Source organism: Mirounga leonina, unplaced genomic scaffold, assembly GCF_011800145.1.
Source record: "Mirounga leonina isolate KUSES-001 unplaced genomic scaffold, KU_Mleo_1.0 Mir_268, whole genome shotgun sequence".
NCBI classification, from domain to species: Eukaryota; Metazoa; Chordata; class Mammalia; order Carnivora; family Phocidae; genus Mirounga; species Mirounga leonina.
In genome coordinates this window covers 1254636-1272249 of record NW_023270649.1, presented here as the reverse complement: position 1 = coordinate 1272249, position 17614 = coordinate 1254636, and the positions used below count along the sequence as shown (strand labels likewise).

Sequence of the window (17614 nt, the reverse complement as noted above, 5' to 3'; positions counted from 1 at the left end):
ATAACCCCAAAGAAAGGACAGTCAGTGGCTCCCAGGCAGGAAATGCAGGAATGGGAGAGACCCGTGGGGAATTTTCCTCTCCCCTGACTTGACAGATGTGCCTATTTACATAGTTAACCTCACTGAGAACGCCATGTTTGTGTTTCGCAATGCTCCTTCTGGGAGCTTGTATGTCACCCACATGCATTGTTTCCAGCCAAAGATGCCAGTTGACCTTCTACAAACCCAGTGGTGTGCAGATGTGCTTTTGATTTTACCAGTTTTGTAGACAGTATCATTTCCAGGCTGATGGCTAGATGTGAGATCATTTTGCCAGACTTCAATATTTCTGGCATCTCAAGCTAAAGGTTTATTTGAGGCCAGTCATGGAGTTATTTGAATGTGCTGATAATTTTTTTTTTTTTTTGCTATTGGAAAGATTTCTAAAAGTATGTAAATGATATATACCTTTATATGTTATTTACTTTATGTATTTGCATTATATATAAACATAATATACAACATAATATAATATATACTATGTATTAAATGGTACATATGATATATATTATATAATATGTATTATATTTATATACTATTTATTTCATATATATTACATATAGTATAATATATACCACAATAAATATCATATACAGGGGCGCCTGGGTGGCTCAGTCGTTAAGCGTCTGTCTTCAGCTCAGGTCATGATCCCAGCATCCTGGGATCAAGCCCCGCATCGGGCTCCCTGCTCGGCAGGAAGCCTGCTTCTTCTCCCTCTCCCACTCCCCCCTGCTTGTGTTCCCTCTCTCGCTGTGTCTCTCTCTGTCAAATACATAAATAAAATCTTTACAATATTATATACAAATATATGTAATTTCTGTATTTGGGGCACCTGGGTGGCTCCGTCGGTTGAGCATCTGACCCTTGGTTTTGGCTCAGGTCATGATCTCAGGGTCATGGGATTGAGCCCCATGTCAGGCTATGCACTCAGTGGGGAATCTGCCTGTCCCTCTCCCATCCCCTCTGCTCCTTACCCCACTCAATGTGCTCTCTCTCTCTCAAATAAGTAAATAAAATTTAACAAAAAAGTTCTGTATTTAATATATAATAATATATACAGATAGCCTTTGGTTTGGCAGATGTCTGTGACACTACATTTAGAAAGGGTTCAGATGTCCCTGTATTCTAATTGACATGTGGTCTTACGGCTGCATTAATCTGAGAGCATAATAAAGCAGCACTGACATTTTTTCAGGGTGCTTTGAGGATGTGCATGCACCCCAAAGTGTTGTGCAACAGCTTCCATTTGAGCCCGGGTTTCTGTGCTCTCCCACGGTGATTAACGCCTTTTGCATTAGCTTGCCGCAAAGCCTCCATCAGTCCAAGCACCCTGGCCAGACTTTTCCATCATCTGTGGGCATGTCTCAGCCATGTGATGCAGAAAGAAACAGTTTCCTGGGAGAAAAAGAAAACACATAAAAGACAGTCCCCTGCGCAAAAAAAGTCCACCGTTGGGCAATGCTGTGGTCCTTTGGAGGAAAAACAAAACACGTTCTGTGTCTTGATGGCGTGCGTTCTCTGGGAAGGTTTAACAGTGTTGATGAACAGGTTCTGCCAAATCTTAATGTGTACTTTATGAGCACGGGAGGGAAATGATGCGGAAAATCGATGTGGCACCCCAACAAAATGACAGTCATTACTGTGCGGATGCTGGGACCTCATTCCCAGATCTGATCATCAGGCCCCCGGGTGTGCTGCTGAAAGACGCAGGGCAAAGCGTTTGGCTCAGGATGAGAAGTGCTGTAATTTACAAGAGGGACAAATAATACTGGGATGCTTTCATCTTCCCCTTGATGGGATGCATAACAGCTTCAGGGACAATGATTTGGGAGGCAGTACTCACTGTACGCCATCATCTTCATGAAATATTCATAAAGTAAACATAGAGCACCAGGCACCATCATGCCTTGTTTGTCTGCAAGTCAGTGGAGAGAGGATAGCCCAAAATAAGAAACTAAACAAAACAAAACAAAGCGATATCCTGTTCTTAGGTAACATAAAACAAACAAAAAAACCCCAAGACCTGTTATTGAAATTGATTCTTTACTTCTGTTTTTATGAAGTAAGTCCAAAAAACTTCCTGAAGTGTAACCATGATAAGCCAGAGGTGATATTTACAGAGGTGGTAAATTCTGGAGTTCCCCATAGTGCCCAAAGAATTTTTAAAAATCTGACATATTTAGAAGGTTTCATTATGTCCCCTATGTCTGAAAACTTGATTAATAGTGTAATCAATTCATTTAGAGATTATCAGAGTCTGGATGTTTTCAGGGCAGCTTGTTTAAGAGAAGAAGGAAAGAAGAGAGGGAGGGAAGGAAAGAAGGAAGGATGGAAGGAAGAGGAAGGACGGAGGGAGGGAAGGAAAAGGGAGGAAATGAAGGAGGAAGGAAGGAAGGGGGAAAGGAAGAATGAGGAAGGATGGAGGGAGGGAAGGAATGAAGGGAGGAAGAGAAGGAGTAAAGGAGGGAGGAGAGAGGGAGAAGGAAGGAAACCGGACCCCAATCCTACAAGTTCAGGGAACTGAATTTCACCTGCAACCTGAATGAGACTGGAACAGGATCTCGAGCTACAGCTGACAGCCCAGCCCCGTCTGACACCTTGGCTTCAGCCTCCTGAGACCCTGAGCTGAGGACCCGGTGTTACCCCACCCAGACTTCCCATTTAAAGAACTGGGACATAATAAGTGGGTGTCATTTCAAGCCAGTACATGTAGGATGGGTTGTTACACAGCATAGCTAGCTCCTACAGCTGGCTCCTCAAGCCCTCAGTCCTGCCCAGAGGGAAGATGGTCCTATATGTGGATGTGCATCTATACTCCCTGGGTTCGAGCTGTTCATCTGCTGTCTATACCCAAGAAACCACACTCCCTTCTCACCAGTGAGCAATGAGGGGGAGCCTTAGAGCCTCCAAGGAGGGGAGATGCTGTAGATAGCAATTCTCTTCATGTCCTAAAAACCTGATTATGTACCACTGTTTCACTGTGCATCCCACGTGGCTGATGCTTGTCCTTTTTCTACCTGGTCTGTTAGCACCTTTGGCTCACCCATAATATCACCACTCAGCATGCTGGTTACATGAGCACAGGAGGGCATTTTATTGGGGTCCCATTTCCCTCATTTCTGGGCACCAAGCAATTCCCTTGAAGCATTTGAATTTTTTTTTATGACCGAGGTATTTATGGAGGTACCTGTGTATTTTAGGTTGTCCAAGTGATTTTTTTAAAGGCATATGGTATGATGATTTATTGTACATATACATTTCAAAATGATCACTCTACTCGATTCAATTAACACATCGATCATCTCACATAACTGCTACCTTGTTTGTGCAGTAAACAAACTTCTGATCTCCACGCAGTAAATTCCAGTATATAATTCCAGTGCTGTTAACTATCATCGTCGTGCTGAGAACTTGGAGCTGGAACTTCATACCCTTTGACCAACATCTCCCCATTCCCCGTCCCTAAAACCCCTGCCATCTGCCATCCTGTGTTTCTGTGTGTTCGACGTTTTTAGATTGCATACGTTAGTGAGATCATGCAGTATTTGTCTTTCTCTGTCTGAATTCTCTCACTGAGCATCATGCCCTCGAGGTCCATCCTCATTGTGACAAATGGCAGGATCACCTTCTGTTTCAAGGCTGAGTCATGTTCCATTCTGTGGATGGACCACCTCTTCCTTATCCATCCATCCATCAATGGGACCTTGGGTTGCTTCCATTCTTGGCTACTGTGAAGAATGCTGCAGTGAGCATATCTCGTTACTCCCCTGCTTTCATTTCCATTGGATGTGTACCTAGTGGTGCAATTGGTGGATTATAGGGTAGCTCTATTTTTAACTTTGGGAGGAACCTCCATGCTGTTTTCCAGAGTGGCTGCACCAGTTTGCATTCCCACCCACTGTGCACGAGGGTTCCCCTTTCTCCACATGCTCACCAACACCTGTTACTTCTTGTCTTTTTGATGCTGGGCATGCTAACAGGTGCGAGGTCACCTCCCCTTGGGTTTCGATTTGCATTTCCCCCATGGCTGGTTATGTAGACACTGGCATGGGATCCAATCAGGGAACTCCTCCTTAGGAATTGAATTTTAAGGGGTACACCGTGCTGACCAGCAGGCACGAAGCCCTTGCTAACATCCTTGTGATGATGTTCTAATACCTAAGCCATGTGCAGCATCCACACTGCACCTGCATTAAGGAGCAACCCATGAGCATCAGGGCTGGTGCAGCCCTGTGGGTGCATAAAGCAAATTAGATCTGCAGGGGGATGGTTCCCCTCCTTGGAGAAGGAATTGTTTCCAAGCTCTTTAGAAAACCCTGTTTCTATGCAACAAGCTGAGTGCTTCCTAATCGACTGGTCTATGCGTTGGTTCCAAGCTGCTCTTTTCTCTTTATGTTGAAAGCACTTTTGGGGGCACCTGCTGTTTGTCTTGGGGCTGATCAAGTGTGTTCTGTCAATTTCCACTTTCCTAATAAATGCGGGCGACACAGCCGTCTTCATACTCTATAATCTGAAAATTCCATGCATTTTAACAAAAATGCATACCAAACCTCATGACTTATGTTGTTGTTGTTGGCCTTTTGGGGTTGTGGTTGTTGCCATTTATACTTGAGCTGCTTGGGCTCAAATCTGTAGGGCCTTACAGTGCTGGATGGCTGGGCCAAGTATCTCTAGAGAGAGAAAACCAGTCGGAGACACCAGGAGAAATGGGTTTCCCTGGAGGTGGCGTGGGTATATGTGTGTAGGCATGGACAATATCCCTCTGTAGGGCGGACTCTCTGAGGAGGAGTTTCCCTTGATAAGGACGAGCTGACACTCTAGTGAGCACAGAGAGGTGACGGGTTGCCCTTTCAAGGTGGTTCTAAGACAACATCTGATTTGTAAGACATCTTTGGTTAAGGGATGGGTGTCTTGAATACAAAAGGCTGGGCAGGTGAGACAGCAGCAACCTGAGCAGGTGACTGAGGACGAGCTGCACCTGCCCGGCTGTGCCCACTTTGTCCCTGTGAGGACGGACAGCTGTAGCGCCCAAGCCACCGAGTGCAGGGCCCCAGGTCTCAGATGCTGGCCGTAAGGCTGGGTCGTGGTGCTTGGGTCCTTGTAGGAAGACTGACCAGACAGAACGCTTCAAACAGTACTATACACCCAGTGTGTCAGAAAGAGAGGGGGCGGTGCACCATGTGGAATGGTGTACTGTTGGAGCTGAGTCTCCCAGTCTTCCTGTCTCGGAGAGGCCGTGTGCGACCCCAGTGCCTCACAGAGTCTTGGGCTCCAGGACAGGCTTCTGGACAAGTGCATGAGCCTCGTTCCAGATGGATGCCCAAGGCCTGACGCCGTTCTCTGCCTGGACGGTGTCAGCACAGCCTACTTCTCTGGGGACCTTCCCTCCCTGCACACCCCACCTGGAAATATAGCCCCAGCGTCCAGCGCTGACAGCACGGCCTCAGAGCCAGGAGAGGGAGGATGAAAATGCTCCTTCTTTCATTCACTTTGCTCCCTCCCTGCCAGGGAGCTCTGCTTCTCTGGCTGTCTGCCTTCCTCTGTCTCTTAGTCTCTGTGACTGTCTCCGACTATCTCTCTGTCTCTGTGCGTCTGTGTCTATCTTTCTGTGTCTCTTTGTGTCTGTGTCTCTATATCTCTGTGTCTGTCTCTTTCTGATGGTCTCTCTGTTGCTGTCTCCCTGTCTCTCTCTGTCTGTTTATCCTTATCTCTGTATCCGTCTCTCTGACTATCTCTCTCTGTCTCTGTCTCCCTCTATGTCTGTGTCTCTCTCTGTCTCTCTGTTTCCCTGCCTCTGTGTCTGTTTCTCTGTCTCTCTGGGTCTCTGTGTCTGTCCTTCTGTCTCTCTCTGTCTTCCTCTGTCTCTGTCTCTGCCTCTGTCTCTGTCTCTCTGTTTCCCTTTGTCTCTTTCTTCCTCTGTCTCTGTGTCTGTCTCTGTCTCCCTCTATATCTGTGTTTGTTTCCCTGTGTCTCTGTGTCTGTCTCCCTGTGTCTCTGTCTCTCTGCACTATTTCTCTGTCTCTGTCTCTCTGAGCTGTCTCTCCCTGTCCCTGCCTTGGTCTCTCCGTCTCTTGTGCATGCACACAGAATACTCCCCCCGCCCCCTGTCACAACCGCTTCTTGGGGCAGGCTCATCTGTGGTGCACACCTGGAGAGCAGGATTTCACGTCTCAACAGACTGGTGCAGTATGTGCATAGACAGCCGGCCCCCACGCCTGCTTCAAATTTATTCTTCAGAGGAACAGAGCAACGTGGGAGGGGCAGGGACTGCTAAGGAAACTGCCCTCCTTCTGGGCAGACCCTGGCTCTTTGTGGGTCCCGGTTCCTCTGATAGCTGCCCCCCTGCCGTGGGGCTTGCCTGAAGTGGGTACAGCAGCTGGAAGCTCCCGGAATGTGGTGTCAGGTCCCGGGATGGCAGTGGCTGCCCCCGAACATGGGCACAGGTGTGCCCACGTCCTGTTTGCAGATGGACTTTCTGTTCCCCACTGGGGAGCAGGACAGGGTTTCCTGGCACCAACCAACCTTGGACACAGGGGACAGACGTGTTTGCTGTTGGGACAGGGCTGAGAGCTGTCATTTCCTACTGGTGAAGCCCCTTGCCCACAAACAGTGCCTCTCCGCCTTCCGGGGGGCGTGTTGTTCCTAAATGCACCCCCATTCCATCGTGAGGGGTAGCGGTTATGGGCAGCTGAGTGGAGTCAATTCTACGAGGCTTTTGCTGCTGGGAAACATCTTTGAACAGATAACCTCTCTGGAAATGATCTGCTTTTTTCCCTCCTGTTAGATGCACTTGATTTTGTTTATCCCCAAGGGTTTTTAATTTACGTTTGTGTTTGCGACTTTTTCATCTGTGTGTATAGATGTTACTGGTGGGGTCAAGTGCTTTCCAGATTTTGTCTCCTCCCCTTCTGGTGCTGCCTTGTTGCAGATTTTTCTATTACAACAATGCAAACTTCATCAAACAAAACAACTCAGCACTTTTTTTGCCTGTGTCTGGAGTCAGTCAGTAGAGGTGCAATGATCTGTTCTTTGAAAGTATGAAAGAATTAGCTAAAACACCATCACCACCCTCCCCTCTTTTCTGGATGCCGTTCTTTTGTAATTTTTCTATTGCTCTTGTATTCGTTGGTCTGATTACTCCTAATTTCCTTGATTAGGCTATAATAATCAGTATTTTCACGGAAAAGTATTCATTTCCCTGAAATTTTCATCTTTTTGTTACCAATTTCACATATTAATGTAGAGAGAATAAGGAACCCATAATTATAAAATCTTCCTCGTTACAAAAGACTCGTTCCTATTTGTAAATTTGCATTCTTCAGCCTTGTCAATTGTCTTAATCACAGCCTTCTCTGGGTCCTTCTTTCTTTTCTTGTCTGTCGATCTGCCAAATGCTCAAAGATGGACCCTCACTAAGCCTCCCAAGAATTGGGATTCTCGCTGTCTCTCCCTGCGTATGCAAGAGTTCTTGAGAAATATAGCTCAGTATTGTGCTACTCTGAAGAAGATGTGGCAGGAAGTGGCACAGCATTACCATAGTGCATCGTATTGATTGAGCATTGAGTCCATACCTAATAATTCTCTGTGTCCCATTAACATTTTAATCTTGAGTTATCCCTACCTTGTAGGAATGGGGTCATTCCCCCATTGTCTTTGCTTGTTTGTTTGGTAACTTTTGGCCTTTCTATTCCTAATCCTCACTTTTCAAAACTATAATCAATATAGAAGAATTCACCACCCACCCCCTGCAGCGGGAGGCCGCCATATTGGTTTTGAATCAGGACCAGTGGCTCAGGGCTCATGCCTCTTTCCTAGGTCTTCCATTTTGTCTATGTGGATGACTGGTATACCTCACATTTTCCAGTCATGTTTGGCAGATACAGTACTTCTTGCCCCTGAGGGGTACGTTGAAGTCTCAAAACATTTTAACTTCCATTTCTGTAAATATCCAAATAAAAGTGGAGGGTATCATTGATGGCGTTCCAGGTAGAATGGAAAATGCCACCCGTGTCTCCTTCTCCCACCTCCAACCCCCAGGTGCCCTGCTGGATCAATGACCCTTGCCCCATTTCCCAGTGCACATGTTGGGGCTTGGGCAGGGGAGGAAATGCAGATTTTAGGTGGATGTGCCAACTGCTCCCCTAGCAAATGTGATTTCCTGTGTCTTGTCTGAACTCAGTCCTGGTGCTTCTGCTTGACAGGGGTGGTACCCCACGCTCTGCAACTTGCCTAGTATGTTCCCATTGTCAGGGATGGACCCTGTGATGAGTTCTAGTCTGCAGTGACTGCTCTGTCCTCCCCGATGGTAGGGCTTGATTTACGGGTGCATATTCCCTATGCAATATCATCCACTCCGCCATGCAGTCCTTCTCCTTCCTGCCAGTGATACCTTGCAGCGGTAAGGGTTCGGGGAGCAGTTCCTGAATTAATGTAGGAAAGCAGGTGTTGATGGCAATAGCGTGCAGAAATGGAGCCAAGCCCTTCGGCTGCCTCACAAGGCAACGATCTCAAAGTGGAAAGGTGACTCTCATGTTTCTGGCTGGTTAGGAACCCCTTCCTCCAGGGAGCAAAGAAAAAGCATCTTCTGACTTTACAAAGAGGCAGTAACATTGCTCTGGTTCTGGAAGCTGAGCGTGTGTGTCTACCAACCCTGTTATCGTCGGTTCCAGTTATTGGACGTAGTGAAGGCTTTCCCCCTTTTTGAAAAAAAAATTATATTCTCATGAATATGTTAGGGGAGTATTCGAATGGTGTCTCAGGAATGCCTATCCAGATGGCACTGTGTTCTAGAACAGCGCTTCCAAACCATCTGTGGCAAAACTTGCCTTTCCCAAATCTGTCACAGATTGATACTGATGTAGATGGGGCAGACAGGAATTACTAGAAAAATAAAATTTAAAAACATGCAAAATGGGGCCTCCAATTTTGCTTTTTTTAAGTCATTGGATTCAGCAAACGTAAAATGACTGTCGATTTTTTTTTTATATTTTCTAAACACTATTCTCAATGTTGGGCTGTCTTATGACAGACTGGTAACAAACACTTCACAGGAAGGCACCCATCTGTAGCTCTCACTTGGAGGGGCTTTGATCCAGAAGCATGCCTACCCCCACTCCCACTGCATTTCTTTATAGAAAATATTGAAAATGGGTACTTCCTCATCCTCACTGGCCATGCAACTTGGCACGTACAGGCTTTGTTCTTCACACCAAAGAAGCTAGGGACTGTAGATTATCTTAAAATGCCCCTTCCACGTGAAAGCAAATACGTATGTTCCAAAACACGTCCCCTTCCAACCTAGTGCTTGTGGCTGGCTCTCCTGTGTTGTGATTATTTTTTTAGATTTATTTATTTATTTTAGGGGGGGGAAGAGAGAGAGAGTGAGCAAGTAAGGGGAGGGAAAGGGAGAGAGAGAATCTCAAGCAGAGTCCCTGCTGAGCATGGAGCCCCACAGGGCTCAAGCTTACAACCCTGAGATCATGACCTGAGCCGATACCACGAATCGGATGCTTAACCGGCTGAGCCACCCAGGGGCCCCCATGCTGTGATATTTAAAACGTTTTACAAGAAGCACAAAACAACAAAACCGTGAAGACGTGTCTCCCCCCTGGGTTGTGTGGTACAGTAAGCACTGGTTCTTGGGCATGGGAGCTGTGTTCCCCTCTGTTCTGGGGTCTTGCAACCAATGTCCAAGTGAGCATGTTCCCAAGAGCTGGTCCCGGAGACCCAAAGGGATGTCACCATACAAACACCGTCATGCTGCAGGATGACCCAGGAAAGTGATGTGAGCTCCAAAGGGCTGTGTGCTTCGAGTTCCCCTCTGGAGCTCAGAATACCTTTCCAAACTCACTCGGTGGTTTTTTGATGAATGCAGTTCCTTGAGGTTATAGGTCTGAGGCTCTGACGTTCCTTCTGGCTGTTGGCCAGGGGCTGCTCTCAGCTGCCTAAAGCCACTGGAAGGATCTTGACCCATGGCCTCTCAGAACATGGCGGCTTACTTCGTTAAAGCCAGCAGGAAAACCTCTCTCCAGCAAGCCTTAGCAAGAGGGGATTTACCTAAGGAAACGCAGTCATGGGAGTGACATCCCATCATCTTTGCCATATAACGGAGCCTACTCAAAGAACTGACATTCCATGTTTTGCCTTATTCTGCTGACGAGAAGCAAGTCACAGGTCCCATCCACACTCAAAGAGAGGGGATCATCAAGGGCATGACTCATGGAGGGTCTTCTTAGGGTGTGTTCCCTGCTTTGTACCTTCATCTTTAAAATCCAGTGTCACTCCCCAGGTGGGATGGAACTTAACTTACTGAGAAACCATCGTAGCTTCCGTGGTAGGTCAGAAGATAATCTGGTGTTTCTGTCCCTTTGCAGTGGAGTTTTTTTACTGCGATCTGGCATCTCTGCAGTCCATCCGGCAGTTTGTCCAGAAGTTCAAGAAGAAGAAAATCCCTCTCCATGTCCTGGTCAATAACGGTGAGTCCTGGGGAAATCCAGACATTAACTCTGATGCAGACATGCATGCTAGCTGTCCTGGCAGAGAAGTCCTTTCCTTTTTTGGGAAAGCAGGATTTCCATGGATATTCATGGGTATATGTTCTGTGGTCACCGCGGCTTTACTTCATTGATGCATTCGGCTTTTGTCATTGGCATAATCAATTTCAAATGATGGTAAGCCTGATAATACATTGTATGGAGTCAATATTTTCGCTGGCCCATGTGAGCTAATAAGTAAGGTGTGTTATGAATGTGTAAGGGCTGGGCATTTTCACTAATATTACCGTATTAAATCCTCAGCACATCCCCATGGGGGTCATCAGTATGTGGGCTCCATGCCTGACTGTCTCTTGACTTCTTCCCTGTGGCCAACATTCCTCAAATGGACATGTGGAGTCCACATCTCCCCTTCCCCTGCCTTCACCCTGCCCACCTGTCCATCTTCAACACCAACCAACCTTGACCCTGACCCCTTCTTTCAGCCATGCTCAGCTCTTAAGGGCATCATGGACACATCTTGGTGCCTGAGACATTCCTCTCTTCCCTTGCTGCACTCAAGAGATGTCATAGAAGTTCATCCAAACCCTCCACAGTGAGGAGGCAGTGCCATTAACATGACCAAACTGAATCCATGTAGAACACCAAAACTATCGGAAGCATGGTGGGAAAACACCTGTGTCCATGGAATGTCACACATCGCTTTCAGACTTGGAGACCAGCTGGTCCTGTGTAGGGAAGATAAATGGTAATATTAACAGGGTGAAAGGAACAGCCATCAGTCAAACATGACACCTTCTTTCCAAAATATGTAAAACATTTGCTAAATCGTTCATCTGTTGGATGGTAGGGAGAACATTGCCATGGGACCCCTCTGCTTCCACTGAGCCCACTTGAATAATCCAGGCGAATTTCCGCAGCTAAAGAGACTTAATTGACTCTCTTCTCCAAAGCCCTTTTGCCATGGAAGGTACCATAGTAAGAAATTACAAGAATGATAATATGGACATAATCTGCAGGGAAGAGGGAGCATAAGTCTACATACTAAGGCTGCACCACATTCGTCCATCTGATTCTGGCTTCCAGGATTCGATTGCTGTCCCTTTGTCTTCTTTCTCTTTGTCTTAATGTGTTTTTACATTTTCTGTCATATCAGTGGGGTTGGTGGACAGGAAGGGGATGCAGATAGACTTCTGCCCAATGCACCTGTTTGACTGGAAATTTCTCAGGGAAGGGAAAGAGGTAGCATATACGACTTGGAGGGTCTGACTCCAGTGATCTATTTACGCATATGGATGTGTGCACATATACCTATGATGTTTGGGTGCCGAACAAAGTTATAACTAACACCACTTCCACCTACTTAGCCTAAAAACAAACAGTGCATGTGTGTTATTAGTGCTGGTGACGCTGGTCCGAAGGCTCAGAATGATTTCAATTTCACTTTCTTCACGGACCTTTGATATTTTTCAAGGTTTCCTGAAATGGGCGCACCTTAAATTTATTTGCAGAAATCAATTATTTGGGATTCCTCTGTCTTGGCGTTAGTGGGGGCTTCCTTGGTCAGGGCATTTATCAGTATTATAAGCGTTGAGAATTAGAATATTATGAATCGCCCAATGTAGACACAAGCTGGTGGGACTATGGGGGATCCAGTCCAAGTAGACATCTTATTTCCTTGATCTACGTAACACCCTCAATAATTAGCGACCAGAGCACTTCATCGTGGAGCAATTTGTCAACAGCAGGACAAAAGCGCTGTGTTGCGCTTATCCAGAATTTGTGAGATATGACAGACACGTACACAACAGGACTCTGTTATATCCATCAATGGGTGCGCCATGATTCACTCTTTGCCCTTCGCTTTCAAGATGACCCCGGTGGTCCTACCATGGCCCCTGTTCTTCTTCTCTGCAGATGGTAAACCAAGCATGCCTAGCTTGTCTAACATTTCTCTAGAGACTGGGACACAGTTTGAATGTGGACCAAGGGAGGCTGGACCCTCTGTACGCTGCATCCATTTTCCCTCTGTAGGGAATCCTGTCCCCACGTTGGCTTCACTGCAGCCAGACTTTCATCCACACACACCTTCCTCTGTGCTCAGGACCTACCATTGCTGCTCCCTGCCCCAGACACATGGAGACACAACACGCTCAGTGTGGAATCCCTGAACCCCAAATGGCACGGACTCTAAGGGAGAATCCCTTGATTTTCCTTGAAATTTCCTCGATTTTCCTTGAAATTTCCTTGATTTCTCTTGAAGTGACTGGACTTTTCCAGCTTCTAGAGGCTGTCAGCCTTCCTTGGCCTCATGGCTGCTTCCCTCCCACATCTTCGAAGCCAGTGAGGTGGCGTCTGCAGCCCCCACTCTGTCTCTCTGTGATGTTTGCTTCTGTCCACACATCACCTTCTCGGACTCTGAGCCTCCCGTCTCCCTCTTGTGAGGGTACTTGTGGTGATCTTGGACCACTGGGGTCTTCCAGGACCATCCCCATCACAGGGTCCCTAACCCAATCCAATCGGCAAAGTCCCTTTATCCATGTTAGGGCACGTATTCACAGGCTCTAGAGACCAGGATGTGGACATCTTTGGGGACATTATTCCGTCCACCACACATGAACCAGGACACGGATGTCTGTGGGGATGTTATTCTGTCTCCCACATAGGGATCGAGACATGGACATTGGTGGGGACATTATTCTGTCCACTATATGGGGGTCAGGATGTGGATATCTGTGGGGACATTACTCTGTCTCCCACTCGGGGATTGAGACATCGACATTGGTGGGGACATTATTCTGTTCACTATATGGGGATCAGGATGTGGGTGTCTGTGGGGACATTATTCTGTCTCTCACACAGGGATTCAAGATGTGGACGTCTTTGGGGGGGTGGTCATCATTCAGCCCACCACACCCACTTTATGTGAGCTCAGTATTTCAGAGGCAGGAACAATACAGTGATAAACAAGCACCCTTGCCCTCATGGAAATCGTTCTCTAGCAAAGGAGATACTCAACAAGTAATTATTCTGTGACATGCCTCACCCTAGAAAATGCCAACCGCAATATGACAACACGGTCATATATATGAAAGAAAAGACTGCATCTCAAACATGATCTGTCTGGAAAGCCCCAGGCTTCTGAAGTGGCATCCCACGGAACCCAGGATAGGAGGAAGGCCACAGGGACAAATGGCCCTGGGGCCAGTGGGGTGACTGGGACTGTGCGGTCAAGATTGCAGATGGATTCACCTCCAGCCCAGTGTGCTCAGACTTAACCTTGATTTACATTCTCATGTGTCTCTCACCTTGGTTTGTGTATGAGCATTCATCCTAGCTGTGTGCAATGAGAATTCTGGGTCAAGATTCTTTTGGAGATATTTGGGAGGAGTCAGCAGATGCAAACAGGTTTTCCAACCACAGCACTTCTCAGAAGAGGACCCTGGCCATGGCATGGTTAGTGTTCAAGAGGGTCTGCAGAATTTCCCAAAACTATTTGCCTGAAACCCTCTTCTGTGATGTTATCTCCTCCCACCAGGGCACCTGGTTAAAAGGATGTGGGTTCACGGGACCCACTTCCGTGAGCCAACCACATGTGTCCCATCTCCTGGAAAACAGCCCCGACTGCACTCCACAAAGGCCACTCCCAGGGGCCAAAGGGAACTAGAATTTGTGCTTTTATTTTTTCTCTCTCTCTTATTTTTTATTCTTGAGATAGGAGTGATCAGGGCCCCTGGGTGGCTCAGTCAGTTAAGCATCTGCCTTCAGCTCAGGTCATGATCCCAGGGTCCTGGGATCAAGTCCTGCAACAGGCTCCATGCTCAGCGGGGAGCCTGCTTCTCCCTCTCCCTCTGCTGCTCCCCCGGCTTGTGCTCTCTCGCTTTCTCTGTCAAATAAATAAAATCTTTTTTTTTTTTTTTTAAAGATAAGAGTGATCAAGATGTTGTAAATGTTAAGTACTTCAGAAGGGAAATGGTGTTTGCATTTGCTAGTGTGATGAAAATAGAACCAGACTGCCTCTTTCTGGAAGCTCAGGATCCAAGCTGAGGATTTATCCAACACAAGAAGAATCAATAGTATATCTCCTGCAGAGCAAGTGCAGTATTTATAGTTTATTCACATCAAAATTTTATTTATCCAGTCTCTCATCCCCACACCTGATCACAGATAGTTTTGAAATAACTGCACGGAATTGATGTTTTATCCTTGTAGGACTTCTTCCCATACCTCTAATGGATGAATTTCCTAATGTCAAGAATTACTAAAAATAAATATGGCAGTGGTAACCCTTGAGAAATAAAATAACCCTGAGAAGTAAACGATTCTCGCCTGGCCAGGTACATACTGATGGAGTTTGCATCCACAGAAGACCGCAGAGCCTTTGAGCGAGGAGTAACATGGTACTTGTTTCTTGGCGGGCAGATGCCTGAGCAGTTTTCCTATTTAGGCACTTGGCGTCCCCTATGCAAAACAGGCTCTGCCATCATCTGGTCTCCCTTCCAGGAACACGGAAGCTAGTGAATCACCACCACACATGCATGCATCAATGGATTATCAGATCCGAATGTGTGTAGACCACTTCTCATCGATGCCTTCTGTTTGTTTTCCAGTGTGTCTCCCTCCCCGTTTCTGCTGTGTGATGGGTTTTCCTAGAACAGAAGGCAGTTGGATGTTCTTCTGGTGGTGGGCGTTTGCAGTGCCGTTTGACGTGATTTACCATGATGCCAGAACAGTAGGCTGGAGGCTGTGGGTGTGCATTGCATCTCCTGCATTGAACACCTTTGTTCTTCCAAATGCCCTTCATGAGCTTCTAGGAAGTGGGCTGAGAAATACAGTGGTTTTCCAATTATCCAGATGCCCCGGAAGCATGTCACCCAGAAGCTCTTCCAAGAGTTGTGTGTTGTAAAGCACCTGGTCTCAGGTGTCCTCGATGATGCATATGGCAGATCCAAGTGGATGGTACTTTCTGCCAAGATTTGTTGCCCATTTAAGAAACATACTCAGTAAACAATTGGATCCTTATCATCATCATGGTGTGTGGGGTGGGCGTTATGTTTGCCTTTTATGGCAACATGGAGAAAGTTATTCCAGAATGGAAATGGGAATATGGAGCCTGGGCATGCCATGGGGACCCATCCACACGACGGTCTTACCAATGTGTTTCCCATTGGATTCACACTGAAGAATTACTTTGGACACACGTATTTTTGCCTTTGATTTCAACATTTTGACTGGCCCACGTGTGACTGTGGGTTCACTAACCCCTAAGCAATCAACCCCAGTACCCATGCACCTGTGGGTTCATTGCCACCCATCTTGCCTGGAACCACAGGCATTCACTGACCTATAGATTTTCCCAGCATCCTTCTCGAAGGCACGTGGACAACCCTTTCCCTGTTCATGTTTTACAGGCAGAATCAGAATGCTCATTGCTCCGTTCCAGAATGTTCTATTGCCCTATCCCCACATTTTTGTATGCCTTTCCTGACTACCCTGGTTTCCAGCTTCCAGACATCTTTGCTTTTGTTTTCTGTGAGTGTCATTAATGCCTAAGTCAACAGAATTCAAAGCTTGGGCAGGGACAGTGACTCTGAAGGTAGGGGGAGCATTCATTCCCCAGAGTCATGGTGGCATTTCTGAAATGTTCCTCATGTTGTGGAGTGAAGCCATCATCTGGCCACGTGCCACCAGCCAGAAAGTGCCCCCTTCTCTCTCTCCTTTCTGCCTTTCCTGTCTTCTGCAAGACACACAACTCTCTCTCCTCCCCCGTGATTAGGACATACCTTTTCTGTTTCATTGTTTTGCTGCATAAAGAACAACACGTTCTGCATGCAAGTCCACTTCCCAATCCAGCACATGGATCAATGAGCGGATATTTTAATTTTCCTTTTCCCACTTTTTAGCAGGCAAAGGGAGATACTGGGGTCTCAGCAATGCTCACCATGAAGGGACAACCCTCCGATGCACTCATGTGACAGCAATATCTCAAAAACACAAATCCAGTTCCATTGATGCAGTTAAAATTTCTCCCTCAGCACGTGTGAGATGTTCAATAAGTATTATCATCTGAGATTGATGATGCTCTGCACAGGCAGGTGTCTGGGACATTTTGCTTTAGAACAGAGAGGAACATGGAGATTCTCGGTATGCGACATAATCATGAATTGGGATTAGGATTAGGACGGCTTTGGGTGCAGCTTCTGTCGTGCTGGAATCCCCCACCTCACTTCCATGAGCCCCAGAATGGATTGGACATTTCCAAGAGGTGACCAACCGTATGCATGGCCGTGATGTTCTCGCTGCTCTTTAAAAGTACGCTTTCCCCAGTGATGCTGTTAATGCCAAGAATGTGCTGCAAAAACCGTGTATGATTTCTGGAGTCACCTTGAACTCGCTCTCGGCCCAGAGCATCATTATTGTCAAATTCTTAGAGCCTGGGTCGATGAGTTTGTGCCATGATCTGTCACCAGGACTTGCATCCAACGAAGATCCATGCTGGCATTTCCCCCCAGCTCAACAGTTACCCCACATTTGCTTGTCATGTACGTTATCACAGATAATCCATAACAGAAACGGAATGAGTTGGATATTGTATGCCTTCAGGAGATGAGGCTGTGGACCATTTGCACCCCGGAAAAAACTAATGAGTCCAGCACTTCAGCCCCAGGGGGGTGAAACCCAAGGTCTGTGCACCTGCCCCAAGGTTTGGCGGACCAGAGGCCCCTAGCCATTTTCTCTGCTACCAACTTCCAGGCACTCAGAGGCCATCCCAAGGAAGGGAATAACCTACAACAGTTACATCTTCTATGACAGATTGTCCTTAACTAACTGGATTGAACTGGAACTCACTGCGGAGTAATATCCCAAAATTCAGAATAATCCTTATGGAGCCCCACATCCCCTAAAGTTGCCTCTATTCCATTATATGGGCTATTTTCCAATGAATTTGGATACTTGAAGGCTGAGTTCAGTGACAGTCATTTGTCCCACAAGATGGGGCTCTCTAATGTGGACTTGATAATGCATGCATGCAGAGATATTCCAGGAATTGATAATTTAGGCATGCAGTAGTATTCCAGGAA

The 17614-nt window shown here is 46.7% G+C and overlaps 1 protein-coding gene across 4 annotated transcripts in view; it reads left to right on the top strand.

Annotated features, from left to right (window-relative positions):
• Positions 1–17614, top strand: part of DHRSX (dehydrogenase/reductase X-linked) — a gene marked incomplete at its 5' end in the record, with an annotated part of 180466 nt that overhangs the window by 68523 nt on the left and 94329 nt on the right. For all 4 annotated transcript variants that reach the window (XM_035029652.1, XM_035029653.1, XM_035029651.1 and 1 more), the window contains 1 exon segment: positions 10413–10514. In XM_035029652.1, the coding sequence (XP_034885543.1) occupies positions 10413–10514 (102 nt within the window).